The 13,981-nt window shown below is 41.5% G+C and overlaps 1 protein-coding gene across 2 annotated transcripts in view; it reads right to left on the reverse strand.

The window, feature by feature from the left end:
* ANO10 (anoctamin 10) overlaps window positions 1-13,981 on the reverse strand; it is a 515,470-nt gene that overhangs the window by 457,521 nt on the left and 43,968 nt on the right. For both annotated transcript variants that reach the window (XM_069211970.1, XM_069211969.1), the window contains exons 4-5: window positions 5,575-5,709; window positions 2,601-2,720 (exon numbers count right to left, since the gene is read on the reverse strand). In XM_069211970.1, the coding sequence (XP_069068071.1) occupies window positions 2,601-2,720; window positions 5,575-5,709 (255 nt within the window). The remainder of the gene's footprint in view (window positions 1-2,600; window positions 2,721-5,574; window positions 5,710-13,981) is intronic.

Raw genomic sequence — 13,981 nt, forward strand, 5'->3', positions numbered from 1 at the left:
ATCATGTGCGTCCACTCAGAAAGCACTTTTGGGCACAGGATCTTAGGATAGGTGCCCACAATGATGGTGAATTGTAGGGAAGACACTAAATGGTTTCACAAATTTCCACCACAAGACCGCACCGATTCTTACACCTGGTCCCATGAATGAGAATGGTATCTACTTGTCACCTGAGATAAAAAAAAGTCCCACACTCTAAATGTGGAAGGAGTCATTGATACACCTGAGATATAATAAGATAACATTTATGGCCAAATGAAACTGACAAAAAATGAGTACACTCTATGGGTTGGGGAGCAGAAAGGACAAGCATTGAAGGTTCTATCAAGAAAACTTTGTTCCTTGAGCAGGCTTGACCTCCTTGACATTTAGAGGTGAATCTGGCCCATTCACAATCTCTCCATTTAAAACCTAAATATAAGAATGATGAACATTCTTAAAGAGTTCCAACATTAAGCAATCACAATATTATTAGCTTACACAGAGGGCTAATCGCTTCTCTGTGATGCTTGCCCCATGCGGGCTCAGCACATGGTGTATGCCCAACATGATAATATCCTCACTTAGAACAGGGAAGGAAGGGCAAATTCTTTCTTTAGCACCTTCCGATCTCACTCCCTTTCAACAGTTGTTGTATAGGAAACTAAAATAGAAACAGCAACAGTATGCAAACCCAAAGAGTCAGCTACATGCTCTAACTACATTTGGGTATGTAGTGACACCCCAAAGGCTCCCTCAAAACTCTTTCCCAGTTTTCTGGCTCTGAGGTGTCTAAGACGTGAGCTACGTGAACATTTGAATCAATCCAGCTTAGTTATGGAGGTCTTAGACTAAAAGGGGAATAGTAACCACAGATACCACCCTATCTATGTCTATACATCCATTCATTTATTCTTCCATCTACTGAGGGTTTTCTAGGGCTTTTACTATACACTTGACCATCATTGTTCCAGATCTGGGACCTGATGCTGCCTCTCAAACACAAAATACACAATTTCAACCTTCTGGAAACAAAGTAGGAGAAATGAACGTGCTCTGGCTTAAGAGCTCTTAACATTCTATAGAGGTCAACTTCTATTTTGTCTTTGCAGTAACGCTTTCAGCTCGACCTCTGTTGGCTGGACACCTTTTCCAAACTTTATTACAATCACTGTCCTTTACTAGGAGAGTAGAAAATACCCATCCCCATTATCAGCTTCACCCACATTTTTAGGGTCGAGCCTGCATTGCATGCGTATCGCTAGCGAGACACTTTAGGAATTAGAAAAGGGCTCGGAGCCCCGTCCACGTCATGTCAATGTCTTTTATTGGTTTGTGGGCTTGCCTGTTAGAATCTGCTTGCTTTCATTAGTGGAAGGCATGCACACGTCATGCCTTTTCCGGTGGTTAGCCCTCCTCGAGCGCAGCGACCAAGTACAGAAAACATGCGAGGCTCGCTGTTTCCCGTCAGGTTTGCGGACTACTTTTTCTCTATTTTCACAGCGCAATCTCGCTGGGCAGAAGTTGAGCACTTTGCATAATATCGACCCTCTTACACAGTTAATTGCACTTTTGCTGGTTACGTACATAATTGCACTTTTGCCGATAAGTTTCATTACGAGTGAACTGTAGCAGCGCAATCGTGCTGTTTTTTTCTTTTAACGTGGCAAGAAAAATTCGGATGAGAGTTTACAACTGGTAATAGCTGTAACTCGGACAAATGCGAGACCCCAGTGCATTGCAAATGCTTGTTATATTAATGGTTCTTGCTCTGCAAAGGCAGTGTCACGTTAAACATGAAGGGCAATATTTAGATTTTGGCGGATGGGATACTCCATCCTCCATATTACAAGTGCATTATAGCCTTTGGAACTTGAAATGCAGCGGAGTGGATATCTACCACGTTTTGACCAAGTATCCTCTCTGCCAAATTCTAAACAGGCCCAAACTTCTCATTCAAAGGTAGGCATTTCTGAAAGTCATGCATACTACTTTTAATGTATTGCTTATCAGCTTGATGCAACTGACAGCCTCTGAGAGCACTGAAGCTCAGGTGCTAGCGATCATATTTGATGATACGTAGAGCAAATAAACAGGAAAAATAAACCTCTGTGATGTGCACCAGAAAAGGTCGGTGGTCGTACTGGCATTGCCTTACAAAGCAAAAGGTCCGGGCTTGCAAATTTTAGTGGGGAAAAAATGATTTTTGAATTCGAAGATAAAAACTTTAGAAAAAGGTCACATTCCTAAAGCAGCATCACCTAAATCCATATTGCAAGTCAAAAACAGACATCCATCAATCATGTTCAACAGACACAGAAGTCACTCCCTGGAGAAATTGGAAACAAGAACACACCTACTGATTTTGCTAGTAGATTGGTCCTTGATGAAACAAACTTAATAAACAGCTGATGAGGCCTAAGCAAAGAGTGTAGTATTATGGGAAAAGTATTGTTACCAAGGAAATCTCACACTGAAAAAAACAGAAAATAAATAAAGGTTTATGAATATAGCCATTGGGTTTCAGAGGTCTATAATTTTGGTTTTGCCAGTGGTGGTAATGCCCATGCAGATAACAAAGAAAAAATTAAATTATATTTTTCTGAAACATAAGAACATACCGAGTGGCTGGTAGCCGATCCGGACTCTTGCATACCAGTTACTAGTAAGACGCTTCAACTCTTCTTGGTCATGGAGAGGAAAAAACTGTATCACAATGCCGCTGGTCTGAAGTCTTCGCACTAAAAGTAAATTATTAAAATACCAATGAAAACATTCCTTTAATAAATACATAGGAATGTAGCTGCCATTAACCAATTAATCAAAATGATCAATATCTTGGGCAGATCATCAATGTCTTAGAATGATGCAGGAACAACTACATGGCCATCCGTTAATTCCTTGATGCTTATCTTCCAAAAGCAGCAACAATAAATCGCTAGCAGAGCTCTCTATTCCTTCCCAACCATGTATACTCCCAGACGCCACTACAATATCATTGTCAGATTAATCACCTGGCGGCTCAGAGCATTTGTTCCAGACTAGAGAATAGTTCTTATATTTTTCTTCAAATGCAATTTGTATTGCAGAATTTGTACTGTATATACGTGCTGTACAAAAGAAGTACTTCTATCACCGAATGTAAGTGCACTTCATCAATTGACCTTGGTGTCTAAAATGCTGAGTTAAGACTGCTGGGATTGAGATCATGATTTCCTGAATCCACCTGATGTCAACAGCGACCATTTTATTTACTGAGCCTTCTTGTTGATGTAATTATTAAGGAAATACAAAAAGAGTTCTACTTGGTGGCGGGAGCTGTGAAGGAGTCTTCAAGAAGGCTATGTTTCCATCAGGACACACTCCTGGTACTCTCTGGTTCCAGGCCCAGTACTTGTCCCCAGCCTTGAGTAAGGCAGTGTTTGTGAATCATTACACGGGATGATGACATGAAGCAAGCTTGCTAGAAAACAATCATGGGCAGGAAACAGGGAACAGGTACTAAAACCCAAAAAGGACCAGTAGGTGTTAACCAAGAGAAGCCCTTAAAAGGACACTCCAGGGTGGGCAGAACTGGGGAGGGTGGACTGGGGATGCCAAACAATGATACGGATTACAGTGTACTGTACATAACATAAAACGCAACAAAAGTTAATTAAAAAATCACAAGAGAAGCCTTTTTCTTCCATATACCTCAGTGGACAACATGTACTATACAGAGACAAAGTTCCACATTACAAGCTGTCCTGAACCACTTGTTCAGTGCCCATGGACTGTCACTGAGAGCCTAGAGGCTCCTATGTATATTACGGACTTTTAAGTACATTTTGTGAAGGAGTGCCTATTTCCAGTCTCAAAGCACCCACTACTCCTGATCTCACTAGTGATCCTGTTGGGGAAACGCTTTGTTCTGTTCATACATTTATCAACATTTAACATTGAAGTTCTGGAGTAATGAACTCAAGTAATGTTAAAGAGCTTCCACTCATATTCCAAGCACATACTGTGGAATCTTGGGGGATATTTATGTAGTTTTGCATGGAGGGAGTTCTAAGCTTCCAGAGTTCAATGCCTGTTTCTTCGCCTCAAGAGTACTTTCCATTTTGGAGTGACAATTAATATTTGGTGCTAAAAATTAAATGACACATTGTTGTCCCATGAGTGCTTTCTTAGCCTGACGTACAGGCTCAATTAAAACTAGTTTTGGTAACATGGATTGCTCACAAGCCAGTGTCAGGAATCAAATCCTGAAAGATCAGAGGAGGGTCTTGTGTCAGCCAGAGCTCATAACATTGTTTCTCTTTTTTTAGTGTCCTTTAGATTGAAATTTACTTCTATGTCAAAACCTCTTATCTCAATGCTGAAGCTAGCTGTGTTGCATGTCTCACCTTCAAAGTCATTGACATTAATGAAAACCTAGGTTATAAACTAATCCTTAACATAAAAAATGGCACTAACAAGTACTTTGTGATAGTGATATGTTTGATATCCAACAAAAACAGTCATAATATTAACAATGCCACTTGCATCCTCTGGGGCCTTTGTGGTATCACAGCATGTTCCACCAAGGTGGTGAAGTGGAGTGTTCAATCTTGACTCTTTTTGGGCTACGACTCAGAAGTTTAGCACAAGTAGACCTGAAGTGCTCCCAAAGGAACTCTTAGTTTTGCCCTAAGCCAGATTCCTCCTTTAGCACTCAAATTGTAAACTCTCCTATGGTGTGACTGTACAGAAGATTGACTATGAAAACAGTGTAAGTGCCCTTTCTGGGCAGTGTTCTCTTATTTCCCTTTTACTTGTGAAATAGGATCTTATGAATGTGTTCAACCAAGAAAAGTTTCACTTAACAGAAAAATCCCAAATTGGCATTTTTTCTAATATAAAGAAGCTCACATAGTCATTAACTTTGGTGTAAGAAAACAGATATTTCTCCATCAAAAAACAAATACTGCAAAATCATGCTCAAAAAGGGAGATATTCTGTCCTCACAAATATTAATAATGAATGTTCTGTAGTGAAAAACACTGCCATTCTCCGGGGGTTGCTTTATACATGTTCACAGAAATGCCACGTCTTTCTGGGGTTTAGACCCTTATTTGCCTTGGCCCCCTTTAGGTGAAGCCTTCTTCCTGACCACCTCCACGCAGCCAAAGAAAACAAATCATTCAGGAAACAGCTTCAGGGGAATCGATTTCCCAAGGTATAGCTTTGAACAATTCTCGAAAGTTGTGGATGTGATAAGTCTAGCATTTAGTTTCATGACTGACTTATTACATGTTCTGAAAAGTTTACTTAATCTCTGCTGTGGGTGACTTCTTAGCATGTTCTTCTTGCACTACAACAAAAGAGCTCTGAGTTCCTGGAGGTTCTATCTTGTTTCTCACTCTACAGGAACTGCCCTAGTCCACCTCATACACTCTCTGCTCTCCATCAAATTAGGCAACTACATTAATTACATACAACTCCTGCAAGAAGCTTTTGGCAAGAAACCAAATATATATTTTTATGTTTGGAATGCAATCTACACTAAAGTACTTGAATGCTTCAGCGAGGTTCCTAAAATTATTTTAGGACACTGTTAAGACATATACTTACATATAGATTTCCCAGGATAAAGTTTGCTCTTCGCATGGCCAGGAACAGCTTGCTCATCTTTTGCTCGAAGATTTTCTAATTCACGTTTAATAATGTACTGGCATTCGGTCATAGTAAGAAAGTCATCATTGTCTTCTGCAGGGAGGGGATAAACAGGAAAATAAGTTACCATCAGTACCTACAACCAGTTAGGTATTGTTTGGATGATAAAAGAATAATAAAGAAACAAACTATCAAAGAACAATAAAATAAATTAAAGCATTAAACAAATGCATTCGTTTATTATGCTCAAGTATGCATATCTACGACCAACTTTCAAAAGTCAATGCACTACTGTAAGGCTTAAACTGCAAAACAATGTAAGTGGAGGCTGCTCTAAAACAGCTTTTCATTCAGTACTTGTTTCATGAGACAAAGTATTGTAAATCCCGAAGATCTGAAATTCTAAAACTAAGAGGTTAACAGAGATCTGTAGTAAGCTGCAGAAGTGGCACAGAATCAAGTTAGCACCTTTAAGAAAAATATAAAACACCACCTCCCCAGCATTGGAGCCCCTGCAATAATTGCATACAAGCCTAGCTTCGATGGCACTGATGTGCTGAGATTCCAGGAATGTATGATGGTTGCAGTTGCTATACTCACCCAAACCCATGCAAGCTGGCAGCATCAGGGAAAAGGCAGCAATTACCACACTAGGAACAAGTGCCTTGCCCTGATCCAGGGTAGAAGAGACAGCACTGAAACCCAATACTTGAAATAAGACCAGATGTTTGCAGTGACCCCATGATGTCTGGAGGCAGGAGACTCCTGAACCACAGCAGACAGATGGTAAGACAAACAACATTTAAAAAACAAGAACAGAAGCCCAAAGAACTGATAGGGTAAAGACTAACTCAAAAAGGGAACCAAGAATGGAAAAAAACAACAAACATGTGGGTATGCAAGGTCAAGTGGACAGAACTAAGTCTGAACGGAGAGCCAATACAACTAGGAATAGTTGCCAGCCAAGGAAACATGCATGCAGAGTGCTAAAGTATGTACTCTACCACTGTTTACGAATAGGTGGATTCCTGCTCTTGGAAGTTCCTACTCATGATCTAGTTTTTTCAAATGCTGTTACCCAGTTTTATAGAGTTTCCAGTAATTTCCTTGTCTGAATCAGGTGATTCTATGGCTAATGTAGGGGTGATGTAGTGTTAGGTTTACTGTTTACAGAGAGTCTGAACCGGTCTTAACTTGAATGAATATCTTCATGACCCCTTCTCTACTTGCTCTTTGACAGAAATCACGACACCTAACTAAAGCACTTTAGATTTAATCTTCAATTCGAGTGCAGACTTAGAGGATCTAAAGTTGGGTCCATAATTCTGGTCAGACTGTTCTTTGGTCAAATGTTAACTGTCTAATCCAAGCCGCAAACCATCAACCAACTTCAACTCTTCTCCACCCAAAGATACAGACCATTCAGGTACATTTCTCTAGGAGAATTCCAAGAAGCCTCGGCATTCGTCTACTCATAGGAGATGCTAGCCATACCAGGGAAGTATTACACACATTTTCTTTGGTATAAGAGTGAGAATAGGAATAATCTGTTACACAATAATTCCAGCCCTGATAGTTCATGCTATTCCTCCCTCACAGTTGAATGGGAAGCCTTCACCACAGGCAAAAAAAGGTAAAAAAAGCTTCCTCACAAATACTACCATTTAAGTGTCTTGTGGAGGACCAGAGCCCCAGCAACCTTTCCTCATGTGCATGCCTCGCCCCCCTCTCCAACTTGCTTGCCCAGTTGGCTGCAGTTTCTTTTGCCATGCATGTGATATGCTTATGTAGTGATGGCTGGGTGGATGAAGAAAGGATGGGGGAACAAGGATTCAAACTACCAAAATCACCATCAAAGTAATATGTATTCACTTTGTTGATCTCTCTCCCTCTTTCCCAAGTGGTTGGGAATATGACACCACAGCCTCATAAATTAATGGAGTACCAAATATCACATGCCAGTGCAGGTTTCATGGCCTGAAAACTTATTATGCAAATCTGTCCTGCCCAAGCCATTATCAGATGATGCTTAAAAAGGCATGTGGGTCGCTCATGCAGCTGTCCTACAAGTGGCTGTACTCTGTGGTGGATAAATATAATTGGAAAGTCAGTAGTACTGCCTCAAATCTAGTGAAAGGAGTTTGACGTCTTAGAAGAGCTTGAACCCCTCTCCTGTGGTACGCTTTCGAGATGCATGGTGCTACATACCTGAAAAGTGGTGCTTAGCTGCTTTGTTGCATTAGAAAACATCTTCATTAATGATAAAAAGATGATTTCACTTCCTTTAAGTAATCAACCTTTCCAAGAAGAATCTAAAAGCCCTAGAAACATCCCGGTTATGTAGAGTTCCCCTAACCGGGGAAGAATGTGGTCTTATTTCCAGGTTTCTAATAAAAACTTGAAAGGTTCTTGCTGTAGAAAACGTGGTATAAGAGGCAGTGTTTCATATCAAGATGTCAATGTCAGAAAGCACCGAAGGTTCAAAATATTAGTGAATTAAAAGAGACAAAGACTAAATTAAGTTCCTGCTGAGGAGAATGATTTGTGGTTGAATGTTAAAGCACACTTTCAAAGTACCCCTTAACTGCCTCAGGTTTCACTGGGTGTGTCATTAAGCATAAATGATTAACTAATTAATCGTTTAAAGCTTTTAAAGGGTGTCAAAGACCAAAGGACAAAAGTACGGTTCTTTGCTCTCATGCTGACACCTACTGGAGTCCTACCCATGAGGCATGGCAGTCTTTAGTAGCTGATTATAGAGTCAGGGGTAAAGTTCTTTTTTACCTGGAGGAGAGAGGATCTTCCAGTCTCACCTTAGTAAAAATATGTCCAATTCCTGACGACTTGCATCCTTCCCCCACATTGGAGAGAAAGAGGCAGATGTTCAGTTAGGACATAGTCACACGATAATTGTTTTTTTTAAATTTGCCTTTGTATTTTGTGGACAAGACAACATATGTCTCCTTTGTTCACTTCCACCCAGACCAAAACTGCAGCGGTCTGGTCAGGTACATAGCATCTCTTCTTTACAAGACGAGTTTCCCTTCCACTTCACTGAAGTCTGCCCTTCCCCCTCTCATGCATTGTTCTGTATGTCATCCAGTATTTAAAAAAATTAGGACTTGGGATGCCTGACGCTGCTGTTGAAAAAGGTCAGAAAGAGGACATCAAAGACTTCCTCTTGACTGGAGGAAGATAAATTTGAAATCTAGAGAACATCTATACTTTGATTGGCTCTTGATACCTGTCATTGTCACCAAGATAGAATAAATACTGGTCTCTTGACCAGAGAACATGTTCTTTGCTTGGAATTCACAGAGGCTTAGTGCACCAGCACACGGAGGACTTTTGCCAGGATTAAAACCTTGCTGTTTTCCCATGGAGTTCTGGAATATGGAGGAACCCCACTGATGTCTCCTAAAAAGAAGGAGAACCTATATTGCCCAGAAAGGAAATATATGGAAAGGAGGCTTAGCACAAGGCCCAGCTGTTGGATGTTCTGCATGGAATGTGTGACGATTTTTGTGGAGTGAGTCAGCCAGAAACCAGAAGAACCACAGAACCAAACGGGCGAGAATTACTCAAGAAGTGACTGGATGTCATGGAGCTGGAGACACCCTGAGTTTGACTGCAGGTCTACCTTTGACTGCTTGATGAAGCTGCACCATCGCAAATCTGTCCAGTACTTCAGGGAAGCAGTATCCCCATCTAAACACAAAGGCTTTGGGCTCTTCACCATTTGATTTAAGTCTATGGCCCTTGTGGCTAAAGAAATATTGACTTTCCAAGTCATGATCCTAATTTCCTATTTCCATAAGAAACTAGTCATGAATCTTGGTCAAAGGGGTACTGTAGGACATTTGGGTGCCCATGTCAAATGAAAATCTTGAACGTCCCACTTCAACAAGTGCCAAGATGAGTACTACCAAGGATGCACATGTGTAGCCTCTAGCTCTTAATCGGTAATCCCACCCCACCTCATCCACAACTGTTAGAGGCCAGTTTTGTGCTTAACTTGCCTCACCTTAGAAGTGCGTGCTGCTAGACACAAACCTTCACATCCTGCAGCCCAGCAACCTGGACTTGAGAACTATTCTGAAATAAAGGCCAGCATTTGTATATAGTAGTTTTAGCTATCATAATTTGCTTATCTATATATCAAATTCAGTTTTTCATTGTAATTATAGTATCACTTGTCAATCAGTTTGTTATTTAATGCATTGTCTGAGTCTAAGGGGGTTATCATGACTTTGGCGGGACCGCCAAAGCCACGGGGAGGATTCTGCTTTCGTACCGGCGTCGCACAGCAGACAGTGCGCATTCCAAGGGTGCTGAGCAAGCGGGCCCTCCACTGCCCATGCCATAGCATGACTGTGTTTCCGCCAGCCTTTCCATGGTGGGGTCCCCACCATGAAAAGGATTCCTGGCGGGGACGGCAGTCCCACCTGCCTGAGTTGTAATGTGGCAGTAGGACCACCTGGAGTGAGCCGGTCCGACTGTCAACGCAAGGCTAGAGGTCTCACAACCCCCAGCCTCGTCATCGGCCCTACATGTCGAACACATCAATTACTTCCAAGTGTAAGCCTTGAGTACTGGAGCTCATCACTCACAAAAAACAGTTGGGTGCCAAAAGAGAGATACTTGGTTATCCAACTGGCTTCTGGGAGATAAGTACGAAACAACAGTTCCTTGGCATGCAGGCACCCTTAAACACAACCCCAAGAACTGGCTTCATGTAGCTTTACTTCTTGGGCTGACCACACTTTGGATGTGAGCTCCTGAACTGTACTGGAAGGAGTCAATAGATATTGAAGCCATGGAATAATGGTTGAAAATATTGTCCTTTAGGAAAATTATGCTTTGCAAACCACCAGCATACACTATAAAAAAAATTCTCTTCTGAGGTGGCTATGTTTTTGAATGCTGCTTCTACAGTTGGTCCCAGTGAATATAGATATGGTATTTTAAGACTTTTTAGGCACACCAGAGGAAGCCGTATGCAGAAGGCTACGAGGCCTAGTAATCTCTGAATCTACTGTGTGGGAGACTGAGGCCTCACTGTCAAGTTGGTGATTGTTCATTTCATTGTCTCTACTCCTTTGCAAGGAAGACAGACCAAGCCAGGAATTCCAAAGATTGCAGTGCAACAAACTAAGTGAGACCTGTTGATGTTTATGAAAAACTAAAAGATGCATAGAGTGTTCCTCACTAACTGTAAGCTTTAGAAGCCTTCTCCAGAGACTGTGGAGGCTGGGCCACCCCCTTTACATCCACCTATAGGTACTGTCACCTAAAAAAGTCTCTTTTTTTGTGCGATTCAACTGTGACACGGGAAAGAGGGGAAAGAGCAAGACATAGGCGATACCCTTGGGGCCCCAGGTTCTACGGTGAATGGGTTTCCAAAAGGGGCAGTTGGAGTCATCTCTAAAGAGGTTGAGCTTGCCGAGCGTTGCCTATCACTCTCCTCCCCTCCCATTGCACTTCTAAGTCCCCTACCCGCATTGACAGAAGTTAAAAGTTGCGATATTAGTGTTAAAACTATAACTTCTGCCACAGAACAAAGTCTTGGAGTCACAGCGCTAGCAGTTGTCAGCATCTCTTCATCGGCTTTGGCATTGGGTGAAGCTTCCATACCTCAATCTAGTGGCCCTATAATTAGAGGGCAGGTGAGAAAAAGGAAGAGAGCTGCTGCAAGTCAAAGAGGCCATGCAGGTTAAACCTTGTATCTTAGAACGACAAGGGGATAGTAGAAGGGGACTCTCTCCTTAACACAATGAAATCCCTGTGCAGCGACCTTAAGGAATCTCTGCTGAGTAAGCTTGAACCCATCTATGTTCGACTAGGGGTTACTGAAGCTCAGTTAAGTAAACTGGACTCTCTCCTTGCTGCTTATCAGCCGACTGTGGCGCCACAAGACGCCTTCTGTTCTAGACCCAAGTCTAGTGCTGTTATCTAATGCTCCCAGCTCTTCCAGTATGGCACCTGGTGGCCCCATCTTTCAACAAGTGAATTGGCAACTCAACCAAAGACAGTTATGGTTAATCACAAGGGACCGAACCTTATAGCACAGAGGGGTCAAATAGAAAGTGGCAAGGACAGAGCTAACAGGGAAGCTACTAACATTATGGGGAAAAAATAACTTCTCCCCCCCCTCCCCACCCCCCATGTTCCTGTGAATGTACTTCATATGTTTTGGTGCTGAAAGACGTTCCGACTATATCTGCATCCGCATTTGAAGATTATTCTTGCTTGAAGACTAAAACAACTCCAAGGCCCAAAAGCAAGGCTAGGTGGCTTTCAGATCTGTCATCTGAAGGTCACAAGAACTCCCTAGATAGATCCGGATGGAAAGGAGACAAATTGAGACTGTGTGATTATAAACTTTAGATCTCCTACACTGATAAAATCACTTCTAAATTTCTTTGGCAGCCAACGGCAACCCCTGGGATCTATAGAGGTGCTACCCTTGTGATACTTCTACAGGTCTTCTGTGCTATTAAGGGCGAATGATATAGGGACTAATGTATGCCACATTTCCAATGGGCTTACGTGTGCCATGCAAACTAGCAATGTTTTTGAGCCACTGACCTCCATGGAAGACCTAGATTGACACCTCATAATTTCTGGGATAGACGATTATAAGTCTTCAAACAAGAGGCACCCCAACTTTTGGACAAAGAGAACTTGCCTATTACCCAGGTCTCCCTTCTCAGCAATGCATCTCACAGATTTCAGCAGTCAAAGATTGACATAGTATTGCCCATAACCCAAACATCAAGTCTTGCTCAGAAGTCTCTCAGCCTCATTTCAAGGAATATCGCGGAACCCCACTCAAAAATGTTAAATCCTGATTGGGTTAGCTTTGTCAACTCCTTCGAGATTATATGTTGTCAAGAAACATGGTTGACGGAAGGATTTCACATTGATGAATATTGTGCTTTTTTTCAGCCAGCAATGCCCGCTAAGGCGGTAAGAGGTAAAGGCAGACCAGTCATTTTCTTTTCTGTCAAAATTACGTATTTTCAAATCTGGAAATGTTGGTCTTCCCCTCATTTCCTTGTCACTCTTCTAACTTTTCCTACTGAACCCAACAGCTGATCAATTTTTATTATAATATTTTTAATCAGTTGATGAGTGATGTAATTGATCAATTGGATGAATTGCTGTTGGAAGTTTATCAAAAAGCAAAACATAATGTTTACATAATCTGGGTCGGAGATTTTGACATTGGTTTCTATCAATGTTCTGACATTCGAATGTGGGGTTTTAGCAATTGGAATAATGATAATCTTACTTATTACAAGAACACAGTCTATGGTGAGGAACTAAATGCATTGATGTTGAAGCACAACTTAAATTTCTCAAACGATATTTGTGGCCTGGAGAATGCTTTCGAGGAAATCGTGCTGAGAGCACCATTGATTATATCCTTTTATCAGTTGAGCGTCTTACCCTTCTTTAAGACTTTGATGTGATTAGTAATTGGGCAATTGACCATAATCCACTCATTATCAAATTAAACTCTCATTGTAAGCGCACTAGCTCAAAAAGTAAAAATGGCACTGAGTTTTCCAAGAATAAAGGGGTGAAGGTGAAATGAGATAAGGTAGTCCCAATTGCTTTTAACAAACATATTGTGAAAGATACTGTGGGTTCTATTATAATTTGTTTAACCAAGGTGTCCTGGCCCACTAAATTACAATCTCAGTTTTTATAACATTTGCAGGTCTATCTCAGACAACCTAACCTCTGGTAGCCCCCCCCACCACCACCGCCACCACCCATGAGCCTCTGCCATGTCAGTGGTTCAATGTGGCTTGTACCGCGGCTTGCCTATAAACAGCTGTTGGTCACCTTGAAAACCTTTGTGTAGCATCTGATGTTAAGGAAGCAAGACGTCTATATAAATTGACTCTTTAAGAAGGTAAAACTGAGATTAGGCATAAGGCCTGGGAAGATCTCATAACGGCAGGGAAGATCAGGGACAGCTCCAAGTTTTAAGAAGTTGTTAACCAGCCTTTTTCTGCTGAGCTAAATATACCCAAAATAGAAAACATAATTACAGTTGACACATGGGTGACCCACTTTACAAAAATATTTTCTCCGGAAAGTCTGTTCGCTAATAGAGTTTCAAACTGCAGCCCAAATCTTTGGCATTCCTACAATTTCCCATGACCTATCAAAGTACATGAAGTGTGCCTAGTCAGAAAACATGAATTTGCGAGAAAGCTCATGGCCTGGATGGGGCGCCAGCTGATATTTCTGAAACTAATTTGCAGGCCACTTTAGTAATAAATATTTTTAGGTTAGCTGTGTCCGTCCCAATCCTGGACTCTTGGAGGTCGTCTATCATCATCCCTAATTT

This window comes from Pleurodeles waltl, chromosome 10 (genome assembly GCF_031143425.1).
Source record: "Pleurodeles waltl isolate 20211129_DDA chromosome 10, aPleWal1.hap1.20221129, whole genome shotgun sequence".
NCBI lineage: Eukaryota > Metazoa > Chordata > Amphibia > Caudata > Salamandridae > Pleurodeles > Pleurodeles waltl.